General features: G+C 45.1%; 1 protein-coding gene across 3 annotated transcripts in view; it reads left to right on the top strand.

Moving 5' to 3' along the window:
- Positions 1 to 15,645, top strand: part of ARAP2 (ArfGAP with RhoGAP domain, ankyrin repeat and PH domain 2) — a 575,623-nt gene that overhangs the window by 26,033 nt on the left and 533,945 nt on the right. For all 3 annotated transcript variants that reach the window (XM_063922313.1, XM_063922304.1, XM_063922322.1), the window contains exons 2-3: positions 7,188 to 7,246; positions 14,160 to 14,908. In XM_063922313.1, the coding sequence (XP_063778383.1) occupies positions 14,244 to 14,908 (665 nt within the window). In that variant the 5' untranslated portion in view covers positions 7,188 to 7,246; positions 14,160 to 14,243. The remainder of the gene's footprint in view (positions 1 to 7,187; positions 7,247 to 14,159; positions 14,909 to 15,645) is intronic.

Raw genomic sequence — 15,645 nt, 5'->3', positions numbered from 1 at the left:
ACAGCTACCTCATTGCACCTCTTCGACATCTTTGCATGAGGTGCTGTTTGGGGCCTAGTTTTTGAAAAGTGCCATCCTGTCTGACACTGCCGTATGAGTCCAGGGGTACTGCTGTATTAGTCCTGGGGTAATGCCGTATAAATCCACCAATTGCAGATTTTTTTCAAAATGACAGAGGTGTGCAGAAGATGCTGTCAGTGGACCGAACAATTGCGGCCCACTTTCGACATTCAGCCACTGCGTGACACTACTAGATGGGCCAGGTGGTTGTGTCGCCTAGCTTAGTCATACAGCAACCTCGGTGCACCTATTTTTCTTCTTTGCATCATGTGCTGTTTGGTACCTTTTTTTGGGATATCTGCCCTCCTGTCTGCAACTGCAGTGCCACTCCTAGATGGGCCAATTGTTTGTGTCGCTTGGCTTAGTCATACAGCTACCTCATTGCACTTCTTCTACATCTTTGCATGAGATGCTGTTTTGGGCCTTTTTTTTGGATATCTGCCCTCCTGTCTGCCACTGCAGTGCCACTCCTAGATGGGCCAATTGTTTGTGTCACTTAGCTTAGTCATACAGCAGCCTTGGTGCACCTCTTTTTCTTCTTTGCATGATGTGCTGTTTGGGGCCTTTTTTTTATATCTGCCCTCCTGTCTGACACTGCAATGCCACTCCTAGATGGGCCAGGTGTTTGTGCCGCACACTTGTGTCGTTTAGCTTAGTCATACAGCCATCTCGGTGCAACCATTTGGCCTAAAAACAATATTGTGAGGTGTGAGGTGTTCAGAATAGACTGGAAATGAGTGAAAATGAATGTTATTGAAGTTAATAATACCGTAGGATCAAAATCACCCCCAAATTCTTTCAAAAATCATCCAGATCCAAAACCAAAACCAAAATTTGAAATGGTGGTTTTGGCAAAACCAAGCCAAAACCAAAACATGAAAGTAGAATTAAAAGCAAAACCAAAACACGAAAAGTGCCAGCCGCACATCTCTACTATTTTCTATGCACTATATGAATACTGGGCCTATTTCAGACCCAATCGCTGCAACGGCAGCGATCGCAGCCTTAAGCCCTTTGAGCGCTCACATAGAGGGGAAACTGCACGTGCGCATCCAGTGAGATGCTTTCGCAAGCAGAGGCGGTCACTGGGCGGGAGGGTGCGTGCCAATGGCATTAGAACGCCATTGGGGGCGCGGTCCGAACAATGCAGGCGTGTCCGGACCATTGCTGGGGCGGGCCGCAGTGACTGCGTGACGTCACTTGCAGCTGCTGTGACCCAGAACGTGACGGGTAGCTGTCTGCCAGTGCAGTTAGGCTGCACAGGCAGGAGGGGTCATGCCAATGGCGTTAGAACACTCTTGAGAAGGCACGGTCCAGACAATGCAAGCGTGCCCGGACCGTTGCTGGGGTGGGCTGCATAACGTCACACAGAGCTGCAGCAACCCAGAATGTGGCGGTTAGCTGTCTGCCAGCGTAGCTAGGCTGCACAGGCAGGGATCTACTTGGCGGGTGCGAAAGCATTGTCGCCGTGCAGAGCTTTTCGCACTTGTGCGGGTGGGGGTAGGGCCTCACATGCTGAGCAGACTAGCCCTGTGCTGGGTGTCCCCCGCATGTCAGAAAATATGATGCTAGATGTGCTAAATTTAGCACATCTACGATTAGGTCTGAATTTTCCCCACAGAATGTATAAAAAAATAAAAGATTTAATTAGTGTAAACAAAAAACTAATGTCATCCATACGTATATGCTTCAGGAGGGTATATGAAGGTGGAACAAAGTTTATTGTAACAAATTACTTATTAAAACAAATAATGAGCTTATTAACAGCTAAACCAATCAGACATTTGGCAGAACATACTGTATTACAAATTCATGTAATTCTTAGACATGGTGCACCATGGTGAATTGTAAAATCAATGTATGCAATACTGTATTGCCATGTCACCCGCTGTCACTTTTAGAACATACTTTCAGCATACCTGCCTCCAGGCAATAAGTTGACATTACAACTGATGTATCTTTTACAATATATATATATATATATATATATATATATATACATACATATTTTATTCTGCATTTGTCTGTATTATTAGTTAATCTATCCATTTTCTAAAATTGAAATGTGTTGATTATCAGTTATTCTATAAATAATGACCTTATGTGGTAAAGGGAAAATTAAATAAATAAACCAGCTCTGGCTGTAAAGAATTATATTCGTAGGACTGTTTGCTTAGCAGAATAAAATGAAAACACTGTTTATTCCATAAATATAAGTGAGACACCAATATATGTTATAAAATGAAACTGCATTAAAATAGTTGGACACCCACAAATGTCTAGACTGTATGTCCACATCTGTAGCTTGGTGTGCAAATGCAAGAGTTATTGGCTAGGACAACCTCCAATAAATGCATTCACTGTAGAACAATAAATTGTTACCGGACGTCACTGGAAGGTGTTTCCTCGATATTGCATCATCCTTAGGATTAGTCCATCAAGGCAGCCATACTCCCACCCAGCATATTCCTCAGTAATAAAAAAGGATTCCCTTAGGGCTGTAACCTTCCCTCCGGTTTTTCCCGGATGGCAAAAAGCCGGACAAATATATATCAAACACAAGAACTGGTGTAATAGCAGGCTCATGCTGGCAGGTGAGGTGGTAATGTGAACCTCTAACATTCTAATTGCATTCATCACCTTCAGAAAAGACATGTTTATCAATTAATAATGACATTTTTGCAGACTCTAAAGTCTATGGGCCAAATGTAATAGAGTGAGAGTTTCAAAAAGTGAGAGATTTGGTAAGGTTTGGCAGTTTTTTTTTAAAGTGGCAATCATTTACACAGCAAGATCAACCTAGTTTTTCAGTGTAAATGGTTGCCACTTTGGTGGTCAGGAGATGCTGGGCTTCAAAAAAAAGGGGGGAAGCTGCAAATGAAAGTAATTAGATAATTCATAATTGACAAGTGCTGCCAACAGCGCCCCCTACCCTGCAATGCTATGTGCAGAGCACACTCCCCACACACCTAGTTACAGCCCTGTATGAATGTCTTAACAGCATTGTAGGTCCTGTGCATTCATGGGAATCAATAAATTAATAAAAATGTATATCTTTCCCCTCCTGCAGTCCCACACCGTCTCTCAACATGCTGGATGGCTATCAGCACTCTGATTGGTGGATAGCTTAATCCATGCACCAGTCAGCATGCTGACAGCCATTCAGTGTCTGACTGCAGGCTGGGCGGCAGATAGAGAGGCCTAGCCCGCCCCTTCATGAAGGCTCCAAGAATAGTGGGGCCCTGGGCAGCTGCCTAGTGTGCCTATATGTTAAGATGGCCCTGGAAACTTGTCCACTTGCCCTCTTTAGAAGGGTTACGCAATCTACTACTTAGTGACTTTTTTCTCCCATTACCACTACAAGGACCAGCATGACTTCCAAATGCTGCTCCCATTCAATGTCTTCACACACATGCAAACAAACAGTGGTAGAAGCTCATTCACTCTGGAGATACTTATCAGGTGCTAAAAAAGGGGAGGGGTCACAGCAAACAGAAAGGGGGGTGATCCCCCCAGCACATTGTCTAATACCTGTAAAAATACTTGAACCTATCTGGTAATAGAATTTCAGAGATATTTGTTACATTAATTATGCCCCACATTAAGCTTCAAATGACTTTTAAATTACCTGCTCGTTGGTAGAGGATTCATGCTCTAGGTTCCATGGTCAATGCTAGGGCTTTCATACTCTGGGTTCCATGCTCATTGCCTGGGATTTCATACTCATTGCCAGGGGTTTCATATGCTCTGGGTGTCATGCTCATTGCCAGGAAGAAATTCTCATTGCCAGCTGTTTCATGCGCTGGGTTCCATGCTTGTTGCCAGGGGTGAATGCTCTGTGTGTCATGTTTGTTGCCAGGGGATCCATGCTCATTGCTAGGAGTTTCATATGCTCTGGGTTTCATGCTTGTTGCCAGGGGTGTTTCATGTTCTGGGTGTCATGCTTGTTGCCAGGGGTGTTTCAAGTTCTGGGTGTCCTGCTCGTTTGCAGGGGTGTCATGTTTGTTGCCAGAGGTGAATGCTCATTGTCAGGGGTTCCATGCTCTGGGTGTCATGCTCATTGCCAGGGTTGTCATGCTTATTGACAGGGGTAAATGCTCATTGGCAGGGGTTGCATGCTCATTGCCAGGGGTTTCATATGCTCTGGGTGTCATGCTCATTGCCAGGGGTGAATGTTCATTGCCAGGGATTCCATGCACATTGCCAGGGGTTTCATATGCTCTGGGTGTCATGCTCGTTGCAAGGGGTGAATGCTTGTTGCCAGGGGTGTAACACATTGGTACCGAGTAGTGGCTGGCACTGCCGCCAGCCACTACTGAACACTCCTTGCATTTCCAGGTAACGCTGTAGCGCTGTGCAGGAACAGAGGAGTCAGACACTAGAGATCATTTTTTTTGTAGATACATTAGCAGATTTACATGCAGCCACCCCCCCCCCCCCTCTCCTCCAAGCCTGGCTGTAGTTAAGTGTTTTCCCCATTGCAATCTGACTGGCCTGCACCTATGCATTGGGCAGACATTTTTACTAATGCATTACAAGTCTATTCTCTTATAGGAGTAGATTTACTTAAGCTTCTAAAACAAATAGAGGTGTTGCCAATAGCAACCAATAAGATTCTATATATAATTTTCTAGAATGCAATAAAGAACTGATAGCTAAAATCTGATTGGTTGCTGTGGGAAACACCTCCACTTATCATTTTCAGAAGCTGTAGTACACATACCCCATACATTGTAGGTTTGTAAGCAGGACCAGTGGCGTAACTACTGCCCCCGCAGCCCTCGCGGTGGCTTGGGGGCGAGGGGCTGCGGGGGCGCCACTGATTTACAGCAGACTGACATGCGGATGAGCGTCCGCATGTCAGTCTGCAGTCTCCTTCCCTCCGCCGCTTTTTGGAGGGACACAGAGGGCACAGCGCGCCTCCCTGTGTCCCTCCTGCTGCATCATCTCCGGCGGCCGCGGGTCTAATAGGGGAAAGTGCCGTCCGTGAGCACTAATTGGCTCACGAACCGGCACTTCCCCCTATTAGACCCGCGGCCGCCGGAGATGATGCAGCAGGAGGGACACAGGAGAGGTGAGCTGTGCCCTCCGTGTCCCTCCAAAAAGCGGGGGGGGGGGATATCTGGGACTGGGGCATATATGGCACTGGGGGGGGAATATCTGGCACTGGGGGGAATATCTGGCACTGGGGCATATATGGCACTGGGGGGGAATATCTGGCACTGGGGGCATATATGGCACTGGGGGGGAATATCTGGCACTGGGGGCATATATGGCACGGGGGGGATATCTGGCACTGGGGGCATATATGGCACTGGGGGGGAATATCTGGCACTGGGGCATATGTGGCACTGGGGGCATATTTGGCACTGGGGGGGAATATATGGCACTATGGGCATATGTGGCACTGGGGGGCATATGTGGCACTGGGGGGGAATATCTGGCACTGGGGGCATATATGGCACTGGGGGGGAATATCTGGCACTGGGGGCATATATGGCACGGGGGGAATATCTGGCACTGGGGGCATATATGGCACTGGGGGGGAATATCTGGCACTGGGGGCATATATGGCACTGGGGGGGCATATATGGCACTGGGGGCATATCTGGCACTGGGGGCATATGTGGCACTGGGGGGGAATATCTGGCACTGGGGGCATATGTGGCACTGGGGGGGTATATGTGTACCTGGCACATGGGGGGGGGCTATATTTGGCACTGGGGCATGTGAGTACCTGGCACCGTGGGGGAATATCTGGCACTGGGGACATATGTGGCACTGGGAGCACAGCCCTAGCAACAAGGACTACCTCCTAGCAACGAGCATGACACCCAGTGCATGAAACACCTGGCAACGAGCATGACACCCAGTGCATGAAACCCCTGGCAACGAGCATGACACCCAGTGCATGAAACCCCTGGCAACGAGCATGACACCCTGAGCATGAAAACCCTTGGCACCGTGCATGGAACCAAGAGCATGAAACCCCTGGCAACGAGCATGACACCCAGTGCATGAAACCCCTGACAACGAGCAGGTAATTGAAAAGTAATTAGAAGCCTTACTGTAGGACTTAATGTGTAATGGGCATTACGGTGTGTGGCATAACGTATCACGGACATTGCGGTGTGTGTCATAATGTGTCACAGGCATTACGGTGTATGGTATACTATATCGCGGGCATTGTGATATGTGGTATAATGCCTCGGGGTCATTGCAGTGTGTGGCATAATGTATCACGGACATTGCGGTGTGTGTCATAATGTGTCACAGACATTGTATGTGCTATAATGTATCAGGGGCATTGCAGTGTGTAGCATAATGTATAACGGGCATTGCGATTCCTGTCATAATGTGTCACAGGCATTACGGTGTGTGGCATAATGTGTCACAGGCATTACGTTGTGTGGCATAATGTGTCGGGGGCATTACAGTGTGTGCATATTGTGTCATGTGCATTATTGTGTGCGGCATAATGTCTAAGGGCCATTGCAGTATGTGGCATAATGTATACTGGGCATTACTATAAGGAGGAAAAATGACAAATAATGTAAGGGGCATGAATCAGGATTATTATTTTTTTCCTGTGGTGGCCAACGTCTGGGCGTGCAGGTTGCAAAACTGGGGTATAAGGTAGTCTTTTCCTGCAATGCCACGCCCCTTTATGCGAAACCACGCCCATTCCAACGAAACCACGCCCCTTTTTTGTCGCGCACGCATATTTATCCCTTTCTTGCTCCCAATTATGGAGCATGAAGGGGGGGGGGGGGGGGGAAGAATTTTTTGGCTTGGGGGAGAAAAATTTCTAGTTACGCCACTGAGCAGGACCCTCTTACCTGATAGTGCACTGACACAATCTAAAAAGTATTGATGATAACGTTCATAATAGCCCAGTGGCAGCGCTTAACCAGGGCTCTACTTGTGGATGGAGCTACTGTAAACTTGTATGGATATAAAGCAAATGTTAATCTCTGTAAACAAGACAGTATTCAGAAATTGCTATTTGCAGACATGTTTAAACTATACTTTATTGTTTAAATTGTAGATTTGTTTTTACCCTTAATTCTATTTGATGATAATAAGCTACCTGATTTTTTCTGATGTTTAACTTGCTGTTGTTTTAGATTACGTAATGAAGTTGATGTAGAAGAGGTCATTGCTTGCGGAAAGTTCAAACCAGGTGGTAAGCAGTACATTTAGCATTGTAAAAGCTTTTGTAGTGATGTTAGAGACTTTAATTGGACACCTTAATAAGGAAAAGCTCCAAGCTGTTCATTAGTTTTCCACATTGCTGCCATGAATATTTATAGGCCACCATTACTAGATCTATGTTATCAACCACAAAAAAAATTCTTATGTTCTCTGTCAACAATTTGACAAACAAACACTTCATGCATCAAGTGAGGATCTTGGTCCCTTAACCCCTTGGTCAGTATCTTTTACAGGCTTACATTTTAATTACTGTACATTGGTGGCTTTTAGGGTTGGAAGCTAAGCTTATTTATTTGACATAGTAAATGTTGTGCTCTCAAATAGAGCATGAAACTGAAAAAGATAACAATGATAAAACAAAATCATATACCACAGTACATAATACAATGTCCTATAATGTACTGAGATTCTAGCCTACCCACTTGGGAGTTGGAAATTTCAGGTAACATATTTTAATTTATATTTAAAAATACTGAAATTGAAAGCTCTCAGATCCCATTTCATTCCCTATTTCATAGCCAGAGGCATAACTAGGGTCTTTAGCGCCCAGGGCACACTCCTGAAAAATGGGTGTGGTCGAGTTGGGAGGGACATAATATCTCTTTTTGAGTAACTGTGAAAGAGAGACCAGGGACAGAGAGATATAGAGAGACCAATGGCAGAGAGAGAGGGTTACATGTGGGGAGGAAAGAGAGAGAGAGAGAGAGAGAGAGAGAGAGAGAGAGAGGGACCAGTGGCAGAGAGGGAGGGAGACATGGGAGAGTGAGTAAGAAAGAGAGAGAGAGAGAGAGAGAGAGAGAGAGAGAGAGAGACCAGTGGCAGAGAGGGAGACAGACATGGGAGAGAGAGTAAGAAAGAGAGAGAGAGAGAGAGAGAGAGAGAGAGAGAGAGAGAGAGAGAGACAGAGACAAAGACCAGGACAGAGAGAGTGGGACATGGGAAAGAGAGAGGGAGGGAGTCATGGTAGAGAGAGAACCAGGGACAGAGAGAGAGGAATACATGGGAGTGCGAGAGAGAGAAACAGAGAGACCAAAGGCAGAGAGAGAGGGAGACATGTGAGAGAGGGAGACACACAGAAAGAGGGAGTCATGAGAGAGAGAGAGAAGGTGACATGGGGAGAGAGACACACAGAGATCAGGGGAAGAGTGATAGGGAAACAAAGAGAGAAAGACTAGGGGCAGAGAGAAGGAGACATGAGGGAGAGAGAGAGGCAGACATGGGTTAGAGAGTCCAGGGGCAGGGAGGGAGGGAGACATAGGAGGGAGAGAGAGAGAGACCAGGGACAGAGAGAGAGGGAAAAATAATAGTCAGTTAAATGGTTAATAAAACTTACATTATACATTAATTATATTAGAACATGATTTATACTTTCCAGTCACAATGGTGTAGTTCTACTATTTCCTCCTACTCTTCTTTTCTGTAATCACAGTGCTACTGTTTCCCACTGCTCTTCTGTAGTCACAGTGCTACTGTTTCCAACTGCTCTTCTGTAGTCACAGTGCTACTGTTTCCCACTGCTCTTCTGTAGTCACAGTGCTACTGTTTCCCACTGCTCTTCTGTAGTCACAGTGCTACTGTTTCTCTCTGCTCTTCTGTAGTCACAGTGCTACTGTTTCCTACTGCTCTTCTGTAATCACAGTGCTACTGTTTCCCACTACTCTTCTGTAATCACAGTGCTACTGTTTCCCACTGCTCTTCTGTAGTCACAGTGCTACTGTTTCCCTCTGCTCTTCTGTAATCACAGTGCTACTGTTTCCCTCTGCTCTTCTGTAATCACAGTGCTACTGTTTCTCTCTGCTCTTCTGTAGTCACAGTGCTACTGTTTCCCACTGCTTTTCTGTAATCACAGTTCTACTGTTTCCCACTGCTCTTCTGTAGTCACAGTGCTACTGTTTCCCACTGCTCTTCTGTAATCACAGTGCTACTGTTTCCCACTACTCTTCTGTAATCACAGTGCTACTGTTTCCCACTGCTCTTCTGTAGTCACAGTGCTACTGTTTCCCTCTGCTCTTCTGTAATCACAGTGCTACTGTTTCCCTCTGCTCTTCTGTAATCACAGTGCTACTGTTTCTCTCTGCTCTTCTGTAGTCACAGTGCTACTGTTTCCCACTGCTTTTCTGTAATCACAGTTCTACTGTTTCCCACTGCTCTTCTGTAGTCACAGTGCTACTGTTTCCCACTGCTCTTCTGTAATCACAGTGCTACTGTTTCTCTCTGCTCTTCTGTAGTCACAGTGTTACTGTTTCCCTCTGCTCTTCTGTAATCACAGTGCTACTGTTTCCCTCTGCTCTTCTGTAATCACAGTGCTACTGTTTCCTACTGCTCTTCTGTAATCACAGTGCTACTGTTTCTCTCTGCTCTTCTGTAGTCACAGTGCTACTGTTTCCCACTGCTCTTCTGTAGTCACAGTGCTACTGTTTCCTACTGCTCTTCTGTAATCACAGTGCTACTGTTTCTCTCTGCTCTTCTGTAATCACAGTGCTACTGTTTCCCACTGCTCTTCTGTAGTCACAGTGCTACTGTTTCCCACTGCTCTTCTGTAATCACAGTGCTACTGTTTCTCTCTGCTCTTCTGTAGTCACAGTGCTACTGTTTCCCTTTGCTCTTCTGTAATCACAGTGCTACTGTTTCCCTTTGCTCTTCTGTAATCACAGTGCTACTGTTTCCTACTGCTCTTCTGTAATCACAGTGCTACTGTTTCCCACTGCTCTTCTGTAGTCACAGTGCTACTGTTTCCCTCTGCTCTTCTGTAATCACAGTGCTACTGTTTCTCTCTGCTCTTCTGTAGTCACAGTGCTACTGTTTCTCTCTGCTCTTCTGTAGTCACAGTGCTACTGTTTCCTACTGCTCTTCTGTAATCACAGTGCTACTGTTTCCCACTGCTCTTCTGTAATCACAGTGCTACTGTTTCTCTCTGCTCTTCTGTAGTCACAGTGCTACTGTTTCCCACTGCTTTTCTGTAATCACAGTGCTACTGTTTCCCACTGCTTTTCTGTAATCACAGTGCTACTGTTTCCCACTGCTCTTCTGTAGTCACAGTGCTACTGTTTCCCACTGCTCTTCTGTAATCACAGTGCTACTGTTTCTCTCTGCTCTTCTGTAGTCACAGTGCTACTGTTTCCCTCTGCTCTTCTGTAATCACAGTGCTACTGTTTCCCACTACTCTTCTGTAATCACAGTGCTACTGTTTCCCTCTGCTCTTCTGTAATCACAGTGCTACTGTTTCCCTCTGCTCTTCTGTAATCACAGTGCTACTGTTTCCCTCTGCTCTTCTGCAATTACAGTGCTACTGTTTCCCACTGCTCTTCTGTAGTCACAGTGCTACTGTTTCCCACTGCTCTTCTGTAATCACAGTGCTACTGTTTCCCTCTGCTCTTCTGTAATCACAGTGCTACTGTTTCCCACTGCTCTTCTGTAGTCACAGTGCAATTGTTTCCCACTACTCTTCTGTAATCACAGTGCTACTGTTTCCCACTGCACTTCCGTTATCACAGTGCTACTATTTCCCACTACTCCTCTGTAATCACAGTGCTACTGTTTCCTACTGCTCTTCTGTAATCACAGTGCTACTGTTTCCCACTGCTCTTCTGTAGTCACAGTGCTACTGTTTCCCACTGCTCTTCTGTAATCACAATGCTACTATTTCCCACTGCTCTTCTGTAATCACAGTGCTACTGTTTCCCACTGCTTCTCTGTAATCACAATGCTACTATTTCCCACTGCTTTTCTGTAATCACAGTGCTACTGTTTCCCACTGCTCTTCTGTAGTCACAGTGCTACTGTTTCCCACTGCTCTTCTGTAATCACAGTGCTACTGTTTCTCTCTGCTCTTCTGTAGTCACAGTGCTACTGTTTCCCTCTGCTCTTCTGTAATCACAGTGCTACTGTTTCCCTCTGCTCTTCTGTAATCACAGTGCTACTGTTTCCCACTACTCTTCTGTAATCACAGTGCTACTGTTTCCCTCTGCTCTTCTGTAATCACAGTGCTACTGTTTCCCTCTGCTCTTCTGTAATCACAGTGCTACTGTTTCCCTCTGCTCTTCTGCAATTACAGTGCTACTGTTTCCCACTGCTCTTCTGTAGTCACAGTGCTACTGTTTCCCACTGCTCTTCTGTAATCACAGTGCTACTGTTTCCCTCTGCTCTTCTGTAATCACAGTGCTACTGTTTCCCACTGCTCTTCTGTAGTCACAGTGCAATTGTTTCCCACTACTCTTCTGTAATCACAGTGCTACTGTTTCCCACTGCACTTCCGTTATCACAGTGCTACTATTTCCCACTGCACTTCCGTTATCACAGTGCTACTATTTCCCACTACTCCTCTGTAATCACAGTGCTACTGTTTCCTACTGCTCTTCTGTAATCACAGTGCTACTGTTTCCCACTGCTCTTCTGTAGTCACAGTGCTACTGTTTCCCACTGCTCTTCTGTAATCACAATGCTACTATTTCCCACTGCTCTTCTGTAATCACAGTGCTACTGTTTCCCATTGCTTTTCTGTAATCACAGTGCTACAGTTTCCCACTGCTCTTCTGTAATCACAGTGCTACTGTTTCCCACTACTCTTCTGTAATCACAGTGCTACTTTTTCCCACTGCTCTTCTGTAATCACAGTGCTACTGTTTCCCACTGCTCTTCTGTAATCACAATGCTACTATTTCCCACTGCTCTTCTGTAATCACAGTGCTACTGTTTCCCATTGCTTTTCTGTAATCACAGTGCTACAGTTTCCCACTGCTCTTCTGTAATCACAGTGCTACTGTTTCCCACTGCTCTTCTGCAATCACAGTGCAACTGTTTCCCATTACTCTTCTGTAATCACAGTTCTGCTGTTTCCCACTACACTTCTGTAATCACAGTGCAATTGTTTCCCACTGCTCTTCTGTAATCACAGTGCAATTGTTTCCCACTACACTTCCGTAATAACAGTGCTACTATTTCCAACTACTCCTCTATAATAATACTGCTACTGTTTCCCACTGCTATTCTGTAATCATACTGCTACTGTTTCCCACTATTCTTCTGTAATCATACTGATACTGTTTCCCACTGCTATTCTGTAATCATACTGCTACTATTTCCCACTATTCTTCTGTAATCATACTGCTACTGTTTCCCACTATTCTTCTGTAATCATACTGCTACTGTTTCCCACTATTCTTCTGTAATCACAGTGCTACTGTTTCCCTCTACACTTCCATTATCACAGTGCTACTATTTCCCACTACTCCTCTGTAATCACAGTGCTACTATTTCCCACTACTCCTCTGTAATCACAGTGCTACTATTTCCCACTACTCCTCTGTAATCACAGTGCTACTGTTTCCCACTGCTCTTCTGTAATCACAGTGCTACTGTTTCCCACTGCTCTTTCGTAATCACAGCGCTACGGTTTCCCTCTACACTTCCGTTATCACAGTGCTACTATTTCCCACTACTCCTCTGTAATCACAGTGCTACTATTTCCCACTACTCCTCTGTAATCACAGTGCTACTATTTCCCACTACTCCTCTGTAATCACAGTGCTACTGTTTCCCACTGCTCTTTCGTAATCACAGCGCTACGGTTTCCCTCTACACTTCCGTTATCACAGTGCTACTATTTCCCACTACTCCTCTGTAATCACAGTGCTACTATTTCCCACTGCTCTTCTGTAATCACAGTGCTACTGTTTCCCACTGCTCTTCTGTAATCACAGTGCAGTTGTTTCCCATTACTCTTCTGTATTCACAGTTCTGCTGTTTCCCACTACACTTCTGTAATCACAGTGCAATTGTTTCCCACTGCTCTTCTGTAATCACAGTGCAATTGTTTCCCACTACACTTCCGTAATAACAGTGCTACTATTTCCAACTACTCCTCTATAATAATACTGCTACTGTTTCCAACTGCTCTTCTGTAATCACAGTGCTACTGTTTCCCACTATCCTTCTGTAATCATACTGATACTGTTTCCCACTGCTATTCTGTAATCATACTGCTACTGTTTCCCACTATTCTTCTGTAATCATACTGCTACTGTTTCCCACTATTCTTCTGTAATCATACTGCTACTGTTTCCCACTATTCTTCTGTAATCACAGTGCTACTGTTTCCCTCTTCGCTTCCATTATCACAGTGCTACTATTTCCCACTACTCCTCTGTAATCACAGTGCTACTATTTCCCACTACTCCTCTGTAATCACCGTGCTACTGTTTCCCACTACTCCTCTGTAATCACAGTGCTACTGTTTCCCTCTGCTCTTCTGTAATCACAGTGCTACTGTTTCCCACTGCTCTTCTGTAATCACAGTGCTACTATTTCCCACTACTCTTCTGTAGTCATAGTGCTACTGTTTCCCTCTGCTCTTCTGTAATCACAGTGCTACTGTTTCCCACTGCTCTTCTGTAATCACAGTGCTACTGCTTCCCACTGCTCTTCTGTAGTCATAGTGCTACTGTTTCTCACTGCTCTTCTGTAATCACAGTGCTACTGTTTCCCACTGCTCTTCTGTAGTCATAGTCCTACTGTTTCCCACTGCTCTTCTGTCATCACAGCGCTACTGTTTCCCTCTGCTCTTCTGTAGTCACAGTGTTACTGTTTCCCTCTGCTCTTCTGTAGTCATAGTCCTACTGTTTCCCACTGCTCTTCTGTAGTCATAGTGCTACTGTTTCTCACTGCTCTTCTGTAATCACACTGCTACTGTTTCCCACTGCTCTTCTGTAGTCATAGTCCTACTGTTTCCCACTGCTCTTCTGTAATCAGAGTTCTACTGTTTCCCTCTGCTCTTCTGTAATCACAGTGCTACTGTTTTCCACTATGCTTTTTTCATTTTTAGTAAAAATGTTTCACTTATCAGAACTTTACCTACAGTGACTGACCAACGTCTTCTGTTTTTGCAGGTCCAATAATGGTGACTCATATGAAACATCTCTGGATTGGTCTGTTTTCGCAATGATGCTTTATACAAGTTTCAGGATGTCATAATGACCTCTTACAGCCAAACAGAACATCCCATCGGACAGATGCTTGCTGATATTAATTTAGAAACTTATCGCTCACTCTTTCAAACATTAGGCTACAAAACTGTTTCAGATTGTGCCCAATTAAATCATGAGAGGCTGCAAGAAATGGGAATATCACTTACTGGGCATAGGAAGCGTATTCTCAGGAAGATACAGGAATTTCTGGAGATGGAACGCTTGCCTCCTGAGCATTCTTCTGCAGAAGTAACAGGTGCAAGCATGTTATTAAAAAATGAGGACAATATTACAATGGTTGCAAAAACATCTCACAGCCTTTCACAGGAATCCAACACCACGCTCATCAGCCCATCAGTGAATTGCTGGCCATCAGGACAAACGGGTGACGCTGTTTCCATGCAACTCAAACAGGTTGACCCGGAGAGACCAAGTGGAAACTCTGGAGATTACAATGATATATTACTGGGTAACAGAGAACACAGGGACTCAGGGAATTCTGATTTTTTTGAATTTCAAGGACCCATGGTTGAAAATGATTTATATGGAGAAATGAATAATGATCATATGAAGAAAACAAAAAATAAGAAATTTCCAACAAGATCGTTCATATTAAGAAATAGACCAGTTCCTGACCTGCCCGTATCTGTCACTGAGACGTCCTTCAAAAGGTGACATTTATTGTGATAGTATCAATAGTATCTGTATGAACAATAAGTCCTGGTAACATTACTTAAAGTACACGTGGTGGTTTCTGATGTTGGTAATTCAGTGTTCATTAGGAAAACTTGTGTACTATAAGATATAACCTACCCACTTAGCAGCCACTTTAGATTCCCATGACATGTAGAAAAGCACACAACCTTTACAGGGTCTTCAAAATGTTGAACTCTTACTAGTCTTATAATTTTCAGTAGAGGGTCCATTGTAATATACAGCACATAAATGAACCCAGAGGTCTTACATCTAAAGTGAGGATCAATGCAAAGGACCGTCATGATGTGCCTGCTGCTCAGTGGAAACCGCAGCCTCACCTGCCCCCCCCCCCCCCCCCCCCCAGCAACAGTCTCTGCTCTGTCCCTGCCTGATGTACCACACATGCTTCTATATAGCGGCCAATGGCCCTCATTCCGAGTTGTTCGCTCGCTAGCTACTTTTAGCAGCATTGCACACGCTAGGCCGCTGCCCTCTGGGAGTGTATCTTAGCTTAGCAGAATAGCGAACGAAAGATTAGCAGAACTGCTAATAAATAATTCCCTGCAGTTTCTGAGTAGCTCCAGACCTACTCCTAGATTGCGATCACCTCAGTCCGTTTAGTTCCTGGTTTGACGTCACAAACACGCCCTGCGTTCGGCCAGCCACTCCCCCATTTCTCCAGACACTCCTGTGTTTTTACCTGGCACGCCTG

This window comes from Pseudophryne corroboree, chromosome 1, assembly GCF_028390025.1.
Source record: "Pseudophryne corroboree isolate aPseCor3 chromosome 1, aPseCor3.hap2, whole genome shotgun sequence".
Taxonomy (NCBI): domain Eukaryota; kingdom Metazoa; phylum Chordata; class Amphibia; order Anura; family Myobatrachidae; genus Pseudophryne; species Pseudophryne corroboree.
The sequence above is the reverse complement of the archived record's forward strand: the minus strand, read 5'-3'. Positions and strand labels throughout refer to the sequence as shown.